Source organism: Triturus cristatus, chromosome 1_2 (genome assembly GCF_964204655.1).
Source record: "Triturus cristatus chromosome 1_2, aTriCri1.1, whole genome shotgun sequence".
Lineage (NCBI taxonomy): Eukaryota > Metazoa > Chordata > Amphibia > Caudata > Salamandridae > Triturus > Triturus cristatus.
The window spans coordinates 1,074,452,339-1,074,474,926 of NC_140580.1; the positions used below are offsets into that span (position 1 = coordinate 1,074,452,339).

The 22,588-nt window shown below is 43.3% G+C and overlaps 1 protein-coding gene across 1 annotated transcript in view; it reads right to left on the reverse strand.

The window, feature by feature from the left end:
* The window catches only part of DIPK1B (divergent protein kinase domain 1B), a 374,250-nt gene that overhangs the window by 246,487 nt on the left and 105,175 nt on the right, over window positions 1-22,588 (reverse strand). Inside the window, exon 2 of the mRNA XM_085612894.1 lies at window positions 20,464-20,598. Coding sequence (XP_085469020.1) covers window positions 20,464-20,598 — 135 coding nt within the window. The remainder of the gene's footprint in view (window positions 1-20,463; window positions 20,599-22,588) is intronic.

Consider the following 22,588-nt stretch of genomic DNA (forward strand, 5'->3'; position numbering starts at 1 on the left):
AATACTAAATATTTGTACTGAAATCCGATTTCCAAACATTGTTTATGCACTACATAATTTTATCAGTAAAAATGAATGTTAATGGGAAGGTTTGTGGCCCTTTTAATGTGCTGTCTATAAATGACGGTGCACTACAGCATCATCCTTTAGTAATATATTTATTAAAAGTGACCTTTTAAACATGAACTGAGAAATATTTCTGCCCCTCACCCTGATGACAATGCTATTAATAAACCATGAGTCAGGTCAGGGGTCATGTGTGCCCTATATATGGGCCAAATTCGTATAATACATGGAGTAAACCTTTACTCTAAAATAAATCATAAAAAGAGGGTTTTTTGTCAAGCAGAAATGCTGAGATTGCATATTATGTAATGAAGTAAAAGGCAGCTCATGGAGAAAAAATATTTGCCTAGGATCACACAATTTGACACTGGTTTACGGGTCAAGTACATTACAGTTTGGTCAAGTAGATTATTCAAGTTACTAGACATGCAGGTCTAGTAACTTTTTAAAGGATTTTTCGAGGCCTGCTTAAACCCCAAAAGATCTGTTTATTTACAATGCCATCAACCATGAGAGTAAATCAGAGGTTGCTGACTCTGCTCAATGCTGTCTTTCAAAACCCTGCCATATTTATGCAGTGGCAATTTTTTCAGACTTTTATTCTAGTTTTAACTCTTCCAAAGTTCAACAGACATCACTGGAAATGCATTTGCTCACTCTGGAGAACGTCCACACATTTCATAAAAAGTAAATGCTTAGACTGAAATGAAAGGGACAGAGGTGACTGGAACATGTTGATAGGACCCTGTGGAGGCCATAGCCCCCAAAATATGTAACTTAAGCATGCCTAATTAATGCCTTAGTCACAAAGTGTGAAACCCACGTAACTGTATGCAAGACGAGTACGCACTTATGTGGACACTACACTGATGCAGTTTTTGCAATTACGGACAGATGTACTATAAGACTGACCACAAAATGTGGTCACAAATTGCGAACCAACTCTCTGCGACCACTCTTTAATTTTGTGATGCAACTACTGTACTTTTAGTTCTCCTCACAAAAACTCCCCAGTCACAGGGGGTGTCAGATTGACCTATCTAATTAATACTAACTAGGCAGGTCACTGCAAATACAGGATTGGTGGCCTGCAAGGAACAGCAGACCATCATTCTTGTGTTTCCATTACCAAAAGTGTTTTTTACTTCCTAAAAGCAGTTCATGCTCTCAAGAAAAAATCCTCTTTGGGAAAACAAGGGGAAAAGGCAGTGGTACTCTTCCAAAGTGCCTTCTGCCCCCCAAAAAAGCCCTTTTGTGGTCGCAAACCTGTGATTTCACAAATTTTCAGGGTTTGTACTACAAAGGGACTTTTTAAATTTAGCTCTTAGATAGCTAAATAAATATTGCAATACTTTTGCAGCACATATCTATAAATATAACTGGCACATAAAAACGTAGGTGAGAGTTCACAAGAACATTGATGAAAGTGGACCAAATTGTGAACTTTTATGAAACAAAGTTAATAAAAAAATACTGAAATTGAATAATTTTGTGTCCATGTGAATGCGTACTGTAGGCAATATGTTAAATTTCAAGCACTTAAATGGTAATTTGAAAAATGAGTCAATTACACACCAACCAAACAATCACAAAAGAAACAAGGGGGACATGACCTAATTTTAAACTGTTTTTGAAAATACTGTTACTTGTAATCCTGAATTAATATAAAGACAAACAGGACTTCTGTGAAATCAGAATGTTGCTCTGGCATATTTCGAATCCTCCTAGATTCTCATACAACTCATCTTTTGGAATCTTAACTACTTTTCAGAGATGGCACCTTTTGATTATGATGCACGCTAAAAAATGCTGAACCATTAACTCATTTGCACGGTGACGCAAGGACTAGTGATTGCACACGCTGACTCGCGAGGTATTTTCTTCGTTTTCTAAATAAATACTGTCATATTCCAGGTGCTACTCAAAAGTCAGTTCCATAGCTTAATCTTGTGTGCAGGGAAGGAAGCCTGAACTCAAACATTTCAGGCACTCAGGAACAATTTCTTTCACGTGTATGCCATTATATTGGCCAAGATGCATTCTGGTCTTAGTAGTCCCAATATAATTTTTTATAGTCAAATACAATGTTATCTTCTTCCACAGCGTTTCAGGAAAGTTTTTACAGAGAATTCAATCTTATGTAGAGGGAAGGAAAACATTGTTCAAACATCCTAGGCACCAAGCAACTATTTATTTCTAATGCGTGCCATCATTATGACCCAGATACATCCTGGTCTTAGAAGTACCACTAATTTTACATATTTTTGATTACCTAACAATTAGTTGTGGTACTTCTAAGAGCAGAATGCATTTGGGCTATAATAAATAAAGGGCCCAGGGTGCTTGATAGTTCCCCTTCTCCCAAACAGTTATGTCTCTAATAAGCAAGTTGAGCAACAGGACACTAAGTTAGACACTCTGGGCCTCATTTGTGAGGAATTGACGTGGGGCAGCACTGCAAGTCGGCTAGCCCTGCTGCCCCTCGCCAATATGAAATGGCAAGAATGCACCGTATAGATGAAATACTGTGCATTCCTGTCCTTTCCCCCTGTGCTGGTGCACTATTTGCTGCCTAGTGCCAATGTAGGCTCCCTTGCACCATAGTGAAAGGGTACCTCCATTGCAGGCAGGATTGTTTTTGTACAGGAAGGAGCACCTTCCTGAACAAGAACAATCCAGAGAAGCGTTTACCTCTTTCGATGTGTTCTACAGAATGGAATGGAATAAAATATTTCTCCTCGTTACGCCTGCTCTGGGGAGGCGTAAGGTATTGGCCCTGTCCCAGGCTTACGTGATTAAGTAAGTCTGCGGCAGCATCAAAATGCATTGGTGTTGCATGGGTACACCCACCACAACGCCCATGGACAACTCCTTAACGCAGACTAAGGCAACGCAGCGACTTGCGCTGCTTTGTCTTACTCCATATCTATGAGGCCATGCAAAGTCACGCAGAGTAGCTTTGCGTGGCTCATAGATATGATTGCGAGGCTTGCGCCACCGGCACGTAAAAAAAGTAACTCTCCGGCGGTAAGCGTCTCATAAATAAGCCCCCCCTGAATCCACACAAAAATAGTCGCCATGCGGCAATCAGCAGGGGTTGGATAGCGCGGGAGTGGGGTGGATATTTTGCCTGTGATGGACGTATCCCTCCGCATGTAGCAAAGCGTGAGCATTCTCTGAGTGATACTCATAAATTTCAGCCAATTTTAGACATAAATTGTAATTTATGATTTATTATCATGATAGCGAGAAGTTAGGTTTACAGGTGATTTACAGCTACTTACAGGTGATATTCGACCAATAAGTGATGCCAGATATCCTACGAGAGCTTCTCTGAACGGTGCAGTTTTCCTAAGCACAAGGCCGTTTCAGGAGCGGCTCACCCATTGGGGCAGAGGAGTGTCGCCCCCAAAAGCCCTATAGGTGAAAAATAAAATGATAATTTATTGCCATTTTATTTTTCATGCCCAGTCCCAAACAGAGAGTCAGGATGGGGCCACTGCGGAGTGACCGCGGCATCACTCAGCAGGGAGGACAGTGGGCTGTCTGTGTACTGTTTAATATGTGCGCATGTCTTTTTAGCCGGCTGTCTCACGACAGCCAGACACACATGCGCACTTTAGACAGCGCTAACTCAGCTGTCTCAAGACAGCTGGGTTAGAGCAAGCCAGAGCCTCCAGAGAGCTGTGGAGTGCAGAGTGAGGATGCTCCCTCCAATCAGAGCACTGCTCTCATGCTGGTGAGAGTAGCACCAGGATTGGCCAAGGGATTTGCTACATCCGGTTCCAGTTCCTGCCAAAGAAGAGTTCTGGACCAGTAAGGTAAGTTGGGTTTTTTAATAATTTATTTGCGCACACTTGTTTTTAACATATCATTTTTACCCTGCCTCCCCCCACTGCCTGTAGATGCCAGTCGCCACAAGGCAGTTTAGTTGGTGGCTCAGAAGGCTTGCAGAGATCTATATTTGACCTCAGGGGCACAGTGTCGAATCCCGAATTCCTGTGGGTTGTTTCAGCCTTTCATCCTTGCAAGGTTGATAAAATGAATATGCCATTGGTTTGGCTAACTGTAAGCCTCTACTTTTAGAGCCAGGATATCACCAAGAGCGTCTGCACACCTTATAAATATACATTTGTTGTTATATTTCTGTTTTACCTTCTGTGATTGCTATGAAACACAATTTCGGGAACAGTGAGGTTTTTTTTATGGACGAAATGTTCAGATTGCAGTGTTTGGCCTTAAGCACGTTTTTCTGTTACAGAGAAAATAAGATTTTAAATGTCAGTTGAAACATTTCTTTGAAGAATGTGATTGCTTTGTTCGTGGCCCTGCATTTCATTATTGTTGTGTATAAAAACGGACCCATGAATCTAAACCCCCTCTTTTGTTCTCGTTCAATATGTACATTTTCCCAGGACAAAATATCTGTGGTTGGGCTAAGAGTCTGATTGTATGTTAAGGCGCAGCTGTGAGAACGCATTACAGGGCTTCCTGCAGGACTGCTCATTGTTGTTACCACTGTGGTGAAAGTGGGGGCTGGCAGGGCTGATCTAAGTCCACGCAGACTCTGTTAAGTTCAACTGAGTGCTGCCATTAGGATTTCTTAGCAGAAGAGCAGACTCTAGTGCAGATTTAATAAAGGACTTTGCACTCCCAGCGCCAGTGCAAAGCAAGATACCTCGCTTTGACGAATGCAAAATGCCCATTTGCGACTCAAGAACCTTCCACTGCGTTTCGTAAATGGCTTGTGGAAAGTCAATACCCATGCCGCTAAATGTTGTGCGCCACATGGTAAGGTGTGCTCCCTATTCCATCCTTACAACCTGCAGGTATCAATGCGTTGCAACAGATCCCGTGGTCCAAACACTTTGGCAGGTCTCTAAGTCCTGAGGCCGGGTGACCATATTTTCAGAACCAAAAACTGGGAGAGCCACTGACATAGAAGAAGGACTAACTGTTATTAAAAAAAATGAAACTTGCTCCCTCTCAAGTGTTGTTTTTGGCCCTCTAGGCAGGCTTGGCCTTGGCTGAAAGGATCCTTTAATAATGATACACCCCATGATCAAACCTGCTTTGCTGCTTAAATGAGACGAGGCAGTACAGCAGGGGACTTTTTAAAGAAGTGAACTTTTGTCTATGGTATGATGAGAGGGCTTGGTGAAAGAGCGAGAACGCATACCACTATAAATAGTGTGCTGCTCACCAGACCCCCACCCCCTCTTCATAAACCACGCTGGACCAGGCCATCAACACGCATTTACAATGCCAGGAGCTCTGGCTTTAAAGAAATGTGGTGTGCTAATGTGAAGCGTTACAAGTAGATAGCATGGGAATAGATATGTATTTGTGTGGATGCAAAAAACCAATAGAATAATATTGGTGTAGGTTAAAAGGCCAGGTAACAGTTGCACTGGCAAGCCAGACCTAAAAATCCATGAGTGTTAATGACTGCCCTCCTCCCATGCTTGCTGCAGGCAGAGAACTCCATACATGATCTAGTGATGTATGACACTTTAATAGCTTTACAATGTCATGTATGTGGCCCTGAAACTTCAAGCTCAGGCAACTGGATAAATAAAATTGTCACAGCTCTGTGGCGGGCAAGCACTATTTTGTGGAAGCACACAACTTCTGCCCCATCAAAACATGTACTCCTGGTTCCCAACATGTGGGCGGAGCCAAAGCCCCTCTCCTGGTGATTCTCACTGCACTGTCAAGCCAGACCAGGGGGAATCCGGTATGTCTGGTCACCCTCTGCTGTGGGAAGGTGTTGAACATTCTCTAAGAGGAAGCCCTTGTGTTAGAGTGACAGCTTCCACTGTATTAAACAACAAATGAGTTGTAGAGCTTTGCACATGCCGAAAACTGCCAATGACGTGACATGTTGTGTGGTCCCATACCTGCCTATTACCAACATGCTCGTCTCTCACTGGATCACTTTCTGTTCCACTGCTTCCCATCTACCCTCCTACACCTTTCTAAATGGTGTCAATTATGATACATAACAAGAATAAATTGATAATTAAGTAAGAAGAATGACTTCAAAGTTCCATGATTCAGTGACTTCAGTCAGAGTAAACATGGGAACTTGTCTTGCGACTGAGACAAAACTGTTTTTTTAACAGTGTTGTTTATAATTTTAAATTAGAATTTAATTTATTAGGTGCAACGAATCATCCCCGAGGGGATATCTCGGCGCCGTAGCCACAGAATACAGTTCATATAGCGATACCAGGGTTAAAGAATGAACAGCCAGGTTTTCAGAAATTTTCTAAGACCCTTTAGATCTGAACAGGAACGGATGTGCCAGGGCAGACGATTCCAGTGATGGGGAGCCAAAAAAATAGAAAGACCGACTCCCAAATCTGGTTTTATAAATACGTTTGGGGCACAACGTATGCAGTTCGCTGTATCTCAGCTGGCGAATTGGAATATAAGGCTGTAGTTTGCCTTCTAGATAGCAGGGTCCTTTCCGTGCAAGGTTTTAAAGACCAAACATAGAAGTTTGAAAAGAGCCTGTTCTTATTATCCTTGAACAAATTCTTAGTTCAGCAACAAGACATTTGGGACAGGCACAGAATGGAAATATGAATTTCGAGAACTTGTTTTTGTAAAGGAATCTGTTGTGTTTCTTAATCCAGCGAAAGCACAGGTATCTCTCCTGAGTCTTCAGGAAAGGGCTGACTCAAGTGTTATATAATGTTACCTAAAAACTGTACCTCCAGCTTTATGTTCGTCTTTACATGCACAAGCTTCGCTTATAGAATTAAAGGGAAAGGCTCCGTTGTTTTATTTAGCACCTAACAATAGCTATGCCTCTTAGTGAGGGACTGTAATTATGACAAGAGCCAAAAGTGATCCAACCAGGATGACACAATTCTCACTACGAGTAGTATAATAGCTCATCGGGATCATTCACGAGACCCTGCCCTGATGGTGTTTCACGGCAGCCATTTTGCCCTGCCAGACACTGGACATTGAGGTCTTACAAGACTTCTCCACATATAGTCTACGAAAGCAAGATAGAGCTTTTCAAAATTAATTTTCATTTCTAAAAGACAAATCGATATGGAAGACTAATATATAACTGCCTTTTTTTTTTACTCCCAATGCATGCTCTCTGTTTGTTGGGGACACATCAGTGCTTGAATTGAGACCACTAATTGTCCAACTCGGATCTAAGAAGTCGCGGAACCCCCGAGTAGGTGTTTAGAACTACTGGCATAGAATCATCACAAAAGGCTGAAAGTTAACTTGTCCTGTATGAAAATAGTTGCTTGTCAAGTTGAGGATGCCAGTGGGATATCTGTTCTTTGAGCACAGAATTGATCAGCTCCTGAAGGAATAGATTTGCTGCTAGATTTTGTTTACAGTGGTGATGGTGGATCATCACCCTGCAGGAATGGTGCCTGCGATCGTTGATGCCAAGAAACATCTTCTGCTTAAGAGCGGTGCCTGGAAGATTAACTTTGCGTAAGGGTAGTTCTATTACTCACATGTAGGGGGTACCAAACATCACTCAGCAGCAGAGATTTCAAATTGTCAAGTGTCAAGTAGGGAAAAAGAGATTAGAATCAAGATTTCCTAAACACTAAGCCCCACCTCCTCCCCCAGGAGACAGGTGGTGAGGGAGTAGACGGGATTGTTATGGCGATTTTGTATCATGGAAGCATCTAAGTGAATACACAGACATAAAGCTAGCATCGTTTCCATTTGGTGAAAATGAGTTCCGTGCCAAAGGTAGATTTGAGTACCTCATATTGTGTTCTTTGAAGTATTCAAATATTCTGAAAGGTAGAACTATTGGGATATGTTGCTTAGGCCACCATGCTGTACATGGGATGTCCAAGATATGTTCATGAGGTTCTGCTCATGCCAAATGTTCGCGATATTTCCTTGGTCTAATAAATATTATCTATTGGCAGGCAGGCAGGCAGGCAGGCAGGCAGGCAATAGATAGATAGATAGATAGATAGATAGATAGATAGATAGATAGATAGATAGATAGATAGATAGATAGATAGATAGATAGATAGATAGATAGATAGATAGATAGATAGATAGATAGATAGATAGATAGATAGATAGATAGATAGATAGATAGGATTGTGCAGAGCTTTTTCACGGACAGAAATTAGTACAGACCATTTTGATATCCGAGACCTGAAAATCCAACCAACAGTGTATTTTTTTTATGGCCTTGCCCATTTCAATTGTGCTTCTGTAAATGAAACCTAAGTACATGCAGCCACTCTGCTATTGGCTGGCAGCCATGTAAGTAGATGTAGATTGGAGATGGTAGCAGGCCAGTGTCACACCACATAAGGGAACCTGGCTTTTGCTGCCCCATCTTAAACTTGAAACCTCTGCTGCCAAGGGATGTTTGGTACCCCCGACATGTGAGGAATAGAACCACCCTTGTGCGAGGTAAATCTTCCAGGCACCGCGCTTAGACTGAAGAAGTTTCTAGGCATCAACGATCACTAGCACCATTCCTGCAGGGCGATAATCCAACATCCCCACTGGAAACAAAATCTAGCAGCAAATCTATTCCTTCAGGAACTGATCAATTCTGTGCTCAAAGAATAGACATCCCGCTGACATTCTCACCTTGACAAGCGTCTATTTTCATACAGGACAAGTTAACTCTCCACCTTTCGTGATGACTCTACGCCAGGGGTTCAAAACCTGGGGACTGGTCTGCAAGACCTACTCAGGCGACTGTTTAGAGCCTAGTACGGACAATTAGTGGTTTTAATTGATGCACTGATGTGCCCTGACGAAAAGAGAGCATGCATTGGGAAGAAAGAAAAAGACAGTTATATATCAGAGTCTTCCATATCGATTTATCTTTTAGAACTAGCTCTACCCTGCTTTCGTAGACTATCTGTGAAGAAGTCTTAGAAGACCTCAATGTCCAGTGCCTGGCAAAACAAAATGGCTGCATAAAAACAGCACTAGATCAGGGATCATGAATGATGCCCCGAAGTACTATTATGGTACTCTTAAAATACCACATTTTAATACTCCATATTTAAAATGAGGAACATTCCTCTTATATCCAATCCTAATTATTTGCAGATTTCGCCAACTTTGTTTGCGTTTTTAGGATTTCTAAGGAGCATGATGACCCCCATACGGTTCAACTTTAAGCAGTTTCATTGGTCTAATTTGCAATAGTGCTTGCTTGCCTCAAGAATTCAGGAAGAGAGTTGGTGTAGGAGCTCAGTGCTCAGGCGCATGCTTTGCCATCACCATGGTAACTGGAGGTCAAGGAGCAGGCATCCCTCGTCAACGAGCTACACACTTATGGTAGAAGAATACGATTATTCCAGCAAAAACCAGGAGTCGAATGTGCGTTTGAAAGAGTGACCAGGACAGCTCTCCGGAGGTGAACAGTGTAAATGTTGGGACTACTTAAAGAAGGCGCGAAGACGTCAGTTAGGGAAGCAGCACGTGCAGTGCTGTTCACGCCTCATTTAGCAGCTGAAAATTCCTGCGCTTGTTAACTGAGGCTTATGAAATCTTTGATTTCTAACTAATTACAGCTCTTGGGAGAATGCTAAATGACTTTCCTCTCTCCAGGTATTCTAGCAGACGTAAATTAGAGATGCTTTTGAGAGAGGAAGGAGGTGTAGGGAAGGGTACGGAGTACTGAAAACGTACTGGCTGTAGTTTAGCATTTGTTAATGGCCTCCCCTGAATTCATACAGGCAACCAGGGCCAGGTTTAACTTCCTGTGCACAAATTCTCAAGGCATTAGCTGCATTACTGATGGGGTATTGAACCTTTTTTAGGTCTCGCCTGACCCAGCGCATGCGCTGGTCTGGCGAGACTTATTGAGAGGGCTCCAAAAAGTGCTACCAGGCCAGCCTAGAACCACAGTGAATGTGCGCGGGCGCGCGCCCCGCGCTTTACCGCGATTACTTTCGGTTTCGCGGCCGCACGGCCGCTTTGATGTTTGATCGCGATCAATTTCACTTTCACGGCCGCTTTGCATAGCCAATAGGTCTCGCTTTTGGGACCTTATAAGTATTTAGTTATGCAACTGTTGCATGGCTAAACACTTATAAGGTCCCAAAGGCGAGACCTATTGGCTATGCCAATGCTTGTTTTATTAGGGGATAGGCAAAAAGCCTGTTCTGGTACACATAGGATCTCCCCCTGCAGCAAATGCCTCTTTCCTGTGGTATCCACGTCTGCCTACCAAACACTAAAATAAGTGCAGGCCGTGGGCATTCCGCAGTGATCATCGAAAATCTGAAGATTTGCCGACACACATACGAAGACTCTAGCAGTTTTTGGCGGCAGCTAAAGAAAATTATTATAACCCAAGAGCCCCGGTCTGGTAGTCTAATTAGTTGACATGGTGGCCTATCAGATTGCTGATGCAACATGCTGCATCAGCAATAGTTGAGGGATCGCAGCAATACCGGTCAGATCACAATCATGACCAATGTTGTACTCTCCCAAAAACACAAAGCTGATCATGTACAAATCCCAGATATTCACTACCATTCTTGCAGTAGGGAATATATAATTCTCAAGTCTGCATTTATTATGCATTATAAACACAACACTAAAATGCAATGGTACCTATCAAATCATAAAAGTTACATCATCATAAAATATTGCATGGACAAAGTTAGACATGAATTCTCCTACCAATTTTCACCAATTGACTTGGGACTGAGGGAAAACCCAGTGGGTCCCTCCATAAATTCTTTACAAGTTGAACTCACCCACTCAGGAGAGGGAGAGTTTAGGGCAGCATGTAAGATGGTTCTTCGCACTACCATGCCCGTGCCAAACCAACAGAGGGATTTTCCCTGGCACCCTTTAAGAGATGGTCCTGGGTAACTGGGTTGCACCTTGGCCCAGCCACAAATCCCACAGCATCCCTAGGTCCGTGTAATGGAGTATCCTGAAAGGCTAAGGGCGATCGCTGTAGTTCATGTCCCCGGCCCTTCACTACAGACTGTAAAACCACTGCCCCTGCTTGAGCTAAGGCTTAAAACCAAATCCATCTTGAATTCGCCTCCAGTTATATTACTGAAGCCAATGTTGTCTATCTTTTTTGTGTCTAAACATGACTCCTCCCCGTCCATGTGGCGACATGATCAGTCATGTATAAACCTCTAATCACAAACCAACCCCTTACTGCATCTGCTTCCTGAGTAGTCAAGAGGCAACACTGTAATAATCTCTCTCAATAGTGCCAACTACAGGGATGAGAGGGTGGGAAAAGAAGTACTTCGGTAGATATGCAGCACCAGGTTCACGTCACAGTCCCCATGTACAGCCAGGCAGCAATGTGGTGAAAAGGTATACTAAAACCTGTCCTGGTACCTCTGCCGGCCACCCAGGTGACCCCGCGCGCTCCTGGCAACCAATGGTTGGTGCCCACAGCAGCGGGTAAGCCTGCAAATTTTAAACAACGAGGCGGCAGCTGGCCACGTTTGTGATCTCATGGAGGCGCGGGCAGCCTGCATACAGCTGGTTTCTGTAATGGGGCACAAATCATGTTCTTTTATCCAGTGCGCCCGCGGACCAGATTTTGTCTGTCTGCAAAATTAAATTACTCTTGGCAAGGGGAGCATAAATGGGTGTATTTGGCCATGTTCACATTTCAGCAAAAAATAGAATTCACAGCTACTACAGAACATTAAAAAATGAGGAGGTCAAGGGGTGGAGCCATCCGTCAGCCTTAAATGTTATGATTGGCTAGCCCTTTGATTGTGAGCCCTCAAGCCATGCTCTGGGGACTAACAGACTTTGACATAGAGTATTAGCCCAATCCCATCACCTATAATTTATAATGAGTCCTTCAAAACCATATCCCCACTATAACCAGGACTCCGATATAGGTAGTCTATGTGCCGCAAGGTCATTTAGTTTATAATGCACACTGTACAGACTGAAGTGCTCTGAAGAGGCAAAGGTGATGTGCAGCGCTTTAAAAAAAACTCCTAATTAGCTAAACTGCGTAAATAAAAAAATGGAACTAGAGGACAATAACATACCTCTAAAAGGTTTACGAAGCAGCTACAGAAGGAAAGCGCAGAACACCCAGCTGCAGAAAGAACAAGGACAATGAACTACAAAACGAGTTTGAATTTGTGTGTAAATGCCAGCTGCGCCTCTACAAAGCAAGATTTTGACAGGCAAAGATGTATGTTAGACAGAGAAATGACTTTCTGCTGCATCCACATTAGAAGAGCTGCATCTTGTTTGGCAGGAATTGTCATCAGCCAACACATCCACCGTGACACCTTCTCCTGAATTATGCAAAAACTCTGCCAATTATTTCTGCTCCAAGGTGAAAAAAATAAAAAATAGAAAGAGGCGCTTGTACGCTGTTGCCAGTCACCCATACCTCAGTGCTGTTATTCGCTACTGGACTGGGGGATTCTGTAAGAGCACAGCCACAGTTCCTGCGTCTTCCATCACTAATGTATGCATTGATCAAAGCTAGCATCAGTTCTGGTCCAGCTCGGGCCCTACTGACACAGATCACAGGCAGCACCAGCGGCCAGCCCGGATACATGTCAGGCCGACAAATAACTTGGGCATCTTTACTCCACTACCGGACACCCCTCTTCCTTTATCTGACTCTTGTTGGTTCCTCCTACAGTGGCGGCTGCAATGGGGCAGTGGTGGTGAGGCAGGCGGGGGTGGAGGGTATTTAAAAAAAAAGAAGAAAATTCCACGTACCTGGCTGCCGCCTCTCCTCCGTTCTTCTGTGGACGACGCAGGAACAGGATGCACACAGGCTACCAGACTCCCCGAGCCCATCACGACACTGCTAACAGAAGCCTCGTGATTGGTCAGAACGCCATGGTTCGGCGCTCAGATGGGGACTCTGAGCCTGTACATGTTCTCAACCCAAGCTGTAATTCAGCCTGAGTCAGGCTGTAATACAGCCTGGGTGGAGACTATACAAAGTGCACATGACTGTTTGGCCGGCCCAAGACAGCCGGTCAAATCGTCATGTCACTTAAGTGCACATACCACTCCTCCCTCTGTTGGCTGACAGCCAAGCCCAGCCACGCCCGCCCCTTAAACAAAACTGAGCCAGTACGGGAAAAATAAAATGATAAGAACTTTGTGTTATTATGATTTATTTTTTCTGTGGCGCAATGCTCCTCCACCTCAGCGGAGGAGCCGTTGATGTCCTTCTTTCTTCCTTTGTGGGGGTTTCTCCGTCTTTATCTTCCTCCTTATTTCCCCTTTGCTTGTTTTTCTCACTCTTGCTCTCGGGAAATGTCTGATCAAGAAAAGTAGGGGCCGGTCCACCCAAATGAGTGTAGTGGCCCCCACCGGTAACCACTGGCTCAAATTAAGCACTGGTCACAGTGAGTGGGAACAGAGTTCCACTAGTTTAATTTTGGGGTAATGTAGTTCTTTTTACATCCATTTCACGGTTGCAGTTCTTTTAATCGATTGTGCTACTGAACATACAAATATCATGGTATGAAAATATAGTGGACAAAAACATTGAGGAAGAAAAGTGCATATAGAAGATGCATAGATTTACCATTCTTAACCGGCCATCGGCATACGGTCGTAATATTTTACCAAATATGTTGAGTTAGGTAAACAAAACCTATAATTATCTAATGATATTTCGATTTCGATTTTTTGTCCTCAGTATTTCCATACCAAAATATTCGGACTTCGATATTCAAGGGGTACAACTTTTAATCTGAAGGGTGAAGTATTTCTCTTTATTTCACAGGTGTAAGAGATGCTTTTTAAAGCGATTTGTTTTACTTGTTCAGAGACTGGGAGACACCTGGTCCGCCCCCACACATCCTCCAGCACAACATGTTCTTCAGTGTCAGGCTGAATTTCTCAATATAACTCAACCACTGCCTTTCGTCCCACAGGACTCGGACTTTTTAAAAACCTAGCAACATCTCTTGCGTCCACATTTGCAAAATGAGTTTAACTTCTCGCTGACAGCCAGCAAAGTTCTTTTCAACTCAAGCAAGAGATGTTCTACCTAGAAAGATTTTTCTGGACGATAGTGATCTGCTCGTGAGCCCTGATCAAACAACTTCTGTGTGTGGCACTGCTTCATTTTGGTACCAAATCTAATGAAGAACAGAATACTGAGTGATCTAGTGAGTTGAATGTCCAGATTGACAAATGGTGAAAAACATTTATGATGAAAAATCGTAGTGTTTTTGATAAAAAAGATGTGTGTACGGGCTCAATATCGAGTCCTGTTTCCCTTAGCTGAATAGAAAAAAAATCCTATGTTCTATAAGAGATACATGCAAGATTTCTCACATGGTACATTATGCATAAATCCTGCATTCTATTCTGATGGGCTGGCTCAAAGCTCCACTCCACTGGCATGTGTTAGGGTTTGGAGGGGCACTTTTCCAGGCTAGACTACGGAAATGCTCTTTACGCACGAATCCTGGAACGCCTTCTGAAGAGACTGCTGACAATACAGAAAGCAGCAGCAAGACTCATCCTCAACCTACCCAGAAAGACTCACATCACACCCACCTCAAGAAACTCCACTGGCTCCCGATGCAGAAGAGATGCCAGTTCAAGATGATGACTCACGGTTACAAAGCCCTCCGCGACCAAGGACCAGCATACCTCAACAAACGACTGACCTCCTAATAACCAACCAGACACCTTTGATACGCCTCGCGATTCCTCGCAGACGCCCCTTAGGTCCACCAAGCCAACAGCGGAGGACGTTCCTTCTTGCGTCTGGAAGCCAAGACATGGAACTCCCCTCCCCTGCACATAAGGACCGCCCCATCACTCCAGCAATTCAGAAGAGACCTCAAGACCTGGATGTTCGAATAATGTACGAACGGCAGTAGCCAATAGCACCTCGAGACCCAAACGGGTGGGTTGCGAAGCTCTATAAATGGTTGATTGATTGAATATTGCATGGGCTGTGCAGCGCCTTCAATTGTGATTTTTTTAATCACTATTGTGTATAAGGCACATCTCGCAGAACATGCCATTTTTGTGCTTCCTGCTTCTCTTCCTCCTCCTCCCAGGTCCACAACATTCTGCCCATCACAATATATCCTGCCCACTTTCTGTTACATCCAGTTCTGATGTATCTTATGCTGCTTTTTCCATTTTACTAATGGCAATGCGATGATACATGCACGGATGGATGTGTCTGCGGGGATAATACAGGGCTTACGGTAGCACCGAGGGTCATTGGTCTAAATCCAAAAGCTGTGTGAATAATTAGGATTATTTGATGTGAAATTAAAGTTTTTCGAGGTAAATAATGTGAATGCATCTGGTACAAAAATCTGCATTTGGTATGAATTTACACAAAGGTGGAAACTGTAATTTAATTTGTCTGCCGTTTTCACCATATTAAATGTATTTGCTTGTGATTACCCCTCCCAAATCTCCCTTTACCCCCTTTTGTAGTTTGCTCTTTTTTCTCCTCCCTCCCAATCAGTGTTTGCTTCAGCACCTTAACCGTTTTATTGCCCCCGTTATATCGGTCTACCAAACCTGCTTTTTTCCCATCTCTTAAATAGTATTTCCTATTTTCTCTCTCTTTCTCAATGTTTTTTGTTTGTTTTTTTCCTCTTTTTTTGTCTTTTTCGTTTTTACTACTTTCCTTGCTAGATTGTTCCTGCCGTTGTATTGATTTGATTGAAATTGACTCCACTCAGAGAGAAATTATTTTAATTAGTTAGTGGCCACCCCAACATACCCATGCTACCTTTGTTCCTGGTCGACTATCCATAAAAGAAATCCACCAGATGCAAATATCGATGAAATACTTCTGCTTCCCTCCTACCCTATAAGTATCGAATTTGTAAGTCAAATGTTTCTGGTAACGCCATGCTAAAAATTCGTACATAAGAAATTTGATGGACTCTGAAATAATGTAGGCACACGAGCTTAAGCATATGCAATTTGCTGCTATTTCCCACATGGATAAAAAACTCCAAGACAACTCACAGCCTGCAACCCTCCTCTATCCAACCAGCAAAAAAAGGAAGGAAAAAAGTTATTCTACATTCGATATGAACCTCGCAGCTTTTTCATATAGGAGCTTAGCAGTTGGTGGAGCAAGTCAGGAGTAAGTAAGAATGTACAACTTATGCTTGAAACCTTGCTGAACACAGATATCCACCCATAGCCAGTAGAGATGCCCAGAGAGAATAAATGTGGTCTGTTTCAAAGTTAGCATCTTGTGGAAAGTTCTTCTCTATAGAATGTTTGGAACAGCTATTGGCATAGGAAAACAACCAATCAAATTGCCCGGTTCACTACTTGTCTCACAAAATGTCACCTACTGCAACCCTCAGCCTTCATCCAGAGCCAGCAGCATTCCACCCATTATGCAATCCTTGCTACGCCCACAAAGGACAACTTGGCAGATATCACATGAGTGACACATGACACACCTGCACTTCCTACCTCACAGAGGTCTTCCAAACATCCCACAAACTAATGGCAACTCTTGTTTTCAATATTCATCAAGTAAACCTCTGCGGAGGCTATTCCCTGGTTCACAGCATCCAAGAGCTCCTGCCACATGGCGGGCAGGGTACCCCATCTTCAAATACCGGGACCAAACATTTCTGGCCTTTTTCATGGATTCAATGATCTTGAGACGAATGACAGGGATGTCTCCAACATGACATCACTAACTTAAAAATATCGAACTATGACTGCAGAGAAGTGGAATCATTCATAGGATTGGACTCATTGAGCCACCACAAAGTAAAAATGGATACTCCGGATGGCCACAGTGAAAATGACATATGAGGCATTTCACCAGGAGAACTTGCATCTTTGTTGTTTGTTCTGAAAACTAGTTTTTTGTTTCCTTCAAGGTTGATCAACAAGCTCAACCTTAATTAAGGATCACAGGGACATGCCAGAGTTCTGCTGTCTTTATGGAACTCGTTTTGTCTATAATGGGCCTTGTCTTTTTGACTTTAACATAAGTGTCTTTTAATGAAATATTTTTATTAAACAAAACAGGAATGCAGATTCAAGAAGAAATACCAAATAAATTTATCGCAATTTATTACAATTATATCAATAATTACTCAGAATCTGTAAAAAAAAAAGAACATAATGATTGTCTTTTTTTCTGAAGAGGAGCAGGTTTGAGGAAGGTCAGGACCAACAAACAGAGGCACAATCGATCATTTTTGCATTAAAAGATGCGACAGAATGACTTTTGCTGGTCGATAAACAATACCCAGGTCTCATTAGAAGTGTCCTGAATCCCCCTGAGTCCACCTCGATGTCTCATCTGAAGGTAAATGCAGAGCTCTTGCATCCAAGAATGAGGGCCGGGTTGGATCATTACAGTCCATATTTATAACACGCCAACTTTAGCTGGGGCCTGGCTTATGTACATTTATCTGTGTATATGCTGAAAGGAAATTGTTTATATAGCTTATATATTTTGAACAATTGCAGTTTTCATAACTGGCACTGGGTATATCTGAAAGGCATGTATTGTAAAAATAGACTATCTTTTTTGATTTCGCTTGGTATACGCACTGGAAACAAGTACGTATGGACATTGTGTACTCTGTTAGGCTAAATGTATGCACCTTTTGAAGGTCATCGGCCACAAATAAGGCTGTTCAACATATGTGGGTCTTTTCTGGCTATTTTTAACCATAGTTGATAAGCAATGTCAATCTCTTGTATTTGCGAAATTTGATTGCGGCCAATGCCTTAGGCACTTCCAGCTCCCAATGCTGGCTCAGGTGCCCCACATACAGCAGGCAATGGCATTGTTTATGGATAAAGCCTTGAGAAAAGATTCAGAAACGCGTTGTGGCACCCAAGTCTAACTTAACAGCGCATAAATGTGGGATTCACAGTCAAAAATTCCTCATCTTAGATCACATAATGGGGTTATGTGGAATTTTAGATTTGTAAAGTGCATTTATTAAGGAGGGGACTGGACATGGAGGTGCATTTATAACCATCAGGCGGGCTTAATGTGGGAGAGGAGGAATTGTGAGAGGAAGGATCTTTAAATGCATACAACACCTATACAACTCATTCAACACCTACAAAACTCTTACAACACCTACAAAAGTCTTACAACACCTACAAAACTCATTCAACAGCTACAAAACTCATTCAACAGCTACAAAACTCATTCAACAGCTACAAACTCATTCAACGCCTACACAACTCATTCAATACCTACAAAACTCTTACAACACCTACAAAACTCATTCAACACCTATAAAACTCATTCAACACCTACAAAACTCATTCAACAGCTACAAAACTCATTCAACAGCTACAAACTCATTCAACGCCTACACAACTCATTCAATACCTACAAAACTCATTCAATACCTACAAAACTCATTCAACACCTACAAAACTCCTTCAACACCTACAAAACTCATTCAACAGCTACAAAACACATTCAACAGCTACAAAACTCACACAACACATACAAAACGTACACATTTGTGTTTGTTTACAAACAATTTTCAGGGGCATTTGCACCTGAGAAACCCCTGAACATCCACTTCTACAAAGGTTGGATAGTTCCAGGGTGGGGATAAGCAGGGCACACACAAAAAAAGGGGCTAGCAGGGGTTTCTCCATGGGGAAAAATGGGGAGACAAAGATAAGAGTGAAATGTGTAAAATGCGCATTTTTCTGACTTACTTGGGTGGATTTTCAAGCTCCTGGTAAGTAGGAGTACTGCTTGAAAACTAGAGTGTTCAGATCTGTAGTTTTTGAGTGGTACTCCTGTGATTCTCTGTGAATCCACAAAATGCTAGAAATCTATAGTGGAAGAGGACAGCTTTTCCAAGCAGAGTGTAGTGTTGCTCTCCTCCACAACAAAGGACACACCGCTGCGGTCCAACATCGTTGACTTAGCAACACTAACAGTTCATCCCGGCTGGGCAGTACTACACCAACTGAACCACAAAGCTCTGAGTCCCCAAAACCCATTCCGCTTGATGCTCACGGATTCAACGCCCACCAGCGTAGAGTCCCAATGACCACCACGCAGAGCCCTGTGAATCGCGCCCTTAGTATTTGCCAGTGAAGCGCGTTAGCAATGCTGTGTAACCTACAACTCTAATCCGAGGATTCTCAGAGGTACCCTAGCATGGATCCCAAGAGTGCAACAACTTCTGTCAACCTGGGGGGTCACACAAAGGGGACACCGAAGCATTCTGTGCGGTACTGCGCGGCACTACATTACATTACAACAGCCACCTATAGCGCACCACATTCTGTAAATTGCTACATGCAACACAGGCCGTATGCACACAATGTATCTCATAGAATTATCATGATGCTAATTGTAAATCCAAGCACAATCCAAAGAGCAGTCAGCCGAAATGAGCACCAGAAAGGGAATTTTCGAATTACACTCCTCAATTCACAATTACCGAGCGCACATTACTGGAAGTCACATAGGGACAGTTTTGAACTCCAGCTGCACGTCAGATTTACAAGTACATTAATCTGTGTGTGTGTGTGTATGTACATTTGACTCTGTGTATGTGGTGTGTGTGTGTACATTTGCCTGTGTGTGAGTGTATGTGTGTAAATGTGCCTGTGTGTATGTACAGTTGCCTCTGTGTGTGTGTGTGTACATTTGCCTCTGTGTGTGTGTATGCACATTTGACTCTGTGTGTGTGTGGTGTGTGTCTGTGTGTACGTACATTTTCCTCTGTGTGTGTGTGAATGTACATTTGCCTCTGTGTTTGTGGTGTGTGTGTGTACATTTGCCTCTGTGTGTGTGGTTTGTGTACATTTGCCTCTGTGTGTGTGTGTACATTTGCCTCTGTGTGTGTGTGTACATTTGCCTGTGTGTTTGTATGTACATTTGACTCTGTGTGTGTGGTGTGTGTGTATGTACATTTGCCTCTGTGTATGTGTGTATGTACATTTGCCTCTGTGTGTGGTGTGTGTGTGTACATTTGCCTGTGTGTGTGTGGTTTGTGTTCATTTGCCTCTGTGTCTGTGTGTACATTTACCTGTGTGTGTGTGTGTGTGTACATTCGCCTCTGTGTCTGTGTGTATGTAGATTTGCCTGTGTTTGTGGTGTGTCTGTGTGTACATTTGCCGGTGTGTGTGTGTATGTGTACATTCGCCTCTGTGTCTGTGTGTATGTACATTTGCCTGTGTGTGTGGTGTGTCTGTGTGTACATTTGCTTGTGTGTGTGTGTGGTGTGTGTGTGTTTGTGTACATTTGCCTCTGTGTAGCAAGAATAGCAGAAGTGTAATATCTCGAGCTCATACCCGGCTCATGCACAGATTTCAAGAGCATCTGCCCATCGCACAGCGTCCTTCGGTGGTGACACAACAAAAAAGCGCATCGAGTGTGGCATGCACACAGACACCCACACAAAACATCTGGCTGTTTGTGGTACTCACTATAATCATCTGGCAGACGTGGCCTTTGCAGAGCTCGGAGTAGGATGAATAATGCATGTACACAACCCAGCTGCCCACGAAGATACCCAGCCAGGCGAGGAAGAGGTATTTCACTTTGATGCCAGGGAGACGACTCTGCAACAGAAAAACAACCACAGTGTCACACACAGAGAAGGGGCTATCACAGCTGTAGAAAAACAGAGCAGATTGGGATATAGAGTTCAGACTTTACAAGGTGCATGTGTGCCCTCCACACGGCCTCTAGGCACAACACAGCATCACAGTTGTACAGTTGGCAGCATGCTGCTACAGCAATGGAACCGCCAAGCAACATACAACGTAGAACCACTCTGATAAAATCCAGCACAAGCATGCCCCTGCCTCCTGAGCACAGCACTGCATGACAACTTCAGGTGAGCACACGACAACTGACCACTCAATGCAGACAAATGCGGGTCTTCGACCCTCTATCCACACACATCGGACTCTCCAAAGACCCACAACTTACCTCCACAAAAAGACACATTTAAAGTGCCCACAAAAAATATGACATATTCCTCAACTTTAGACACATTAAACCCATGTGAACAAAAACCCCGCCGAAATATTAGTCGATCCATTATTCAATCTATACAGACCACTTCTAAACTAAATACTGGCCACACCAATCTCTCACAATCAAACATCAGCTAAAGCTGGACACCACTGACTGACCTTTCCAGTTCCACAAAGGACGCCCAGTTTGAGACAGCGCTACAAAGTCATGGACATGGTGGTTTATGCTACACAAATGACATACATAGTAACTCCACTACGGAAACATTATGCCAGACTCAAGGCTTATACTCGAACTCGACCGGAAGCCATCAGAGCGCTGTACATGAGCACCAGTTGCATTACAGACGGACACATTCATTTTGCTAGGCAGGGGGAGATTAAGTGAATCGCCAAAAATCACAGGATGCTGAGCGTCCCTGCCGAGACTCGAACCGGGTTCCTTAGCTTTGAGGTCGATGCTCTAGCCATTAAGCCACATCCATTTTTTTATCCTCACATGCACTGGAAAAATTCTTGAAACTGCTGTTATCTTGCAACTTTCTACCCAGTGGTAACTCTAGAACCACCAGGAAACAGACATCCAGGCCGACACTGTCAAAGCAGAACTAACACGGCCGTTTATGAATATCACGAGATAAGGTATCGCCAGGGACAGGTTCACACACACGCAGGGATCCTCTCCGAGTCGTCTGTGTCATTTGACACTCCTCTACACTGGCGAGAGCCCTGCTGGTGACCAGTGGGGACCGCGCTTCACAAGTTTAGGGTATTCGGAGCAAATTAGGCATACAGGTGAAACTAGGTTGATTCTCTTCCAAAACCGAAAACGTCACTTTGTGCGTCACAGGGATCAACAGTGTCACCTGCTCTGTTCACATTGTTCCTACTGTGACCATCCTTAGCAACCACTGTCAGCCACCACACTAGTAGTTAATTTGTAAAAAAAAAAAATAAGTGCTGGGGCTTTCTTCAGGAGGCAGCTTCCTCCAGCCATTTCTCCTGTTAGCGCCGCCTACAACAGAACCAACTATTAACCATGAAAGTGGGGAGAGGATGTGGCGTAATGGCCAGAGCTGCCGACTTCGGAGATGGGGAACTAGGTTAGAGTCTCGGCGTTGGCTCAACATCCTGTGATTCTGGGCAAATCACTTAATCTACCCGTGTCTGTGTCCTTAACTGGTGGTCATGAAAAGTGCCGGTGTTGATGATTTAAGTGTTGGTGCTGAGCACCGGAAACCACACTCAAATTAAGCACTCCACCACACATATGCTACTGACGTCCAGGTCAACATAGGAATATCTTTTTTATGAACTGCTTTTATTTATTTTCAATAAGTGGCAGAGATAGATGTTATCACATTTCATCACTATAGGATTAATGAGACATATACATATATTCCTATACATCTATCCTGGCCTTGACCCAGGTGTAGCGTATGGGATACGATACACTTAACAGTAAAAATGTGAAAATAGGTCCATCATGACCCCCATATCCTCTAATGCTTGCAGAGATAACTCAGGCTCGACAGATTCAAGCTGAAAGTATCTACCCATACCTCTTAGC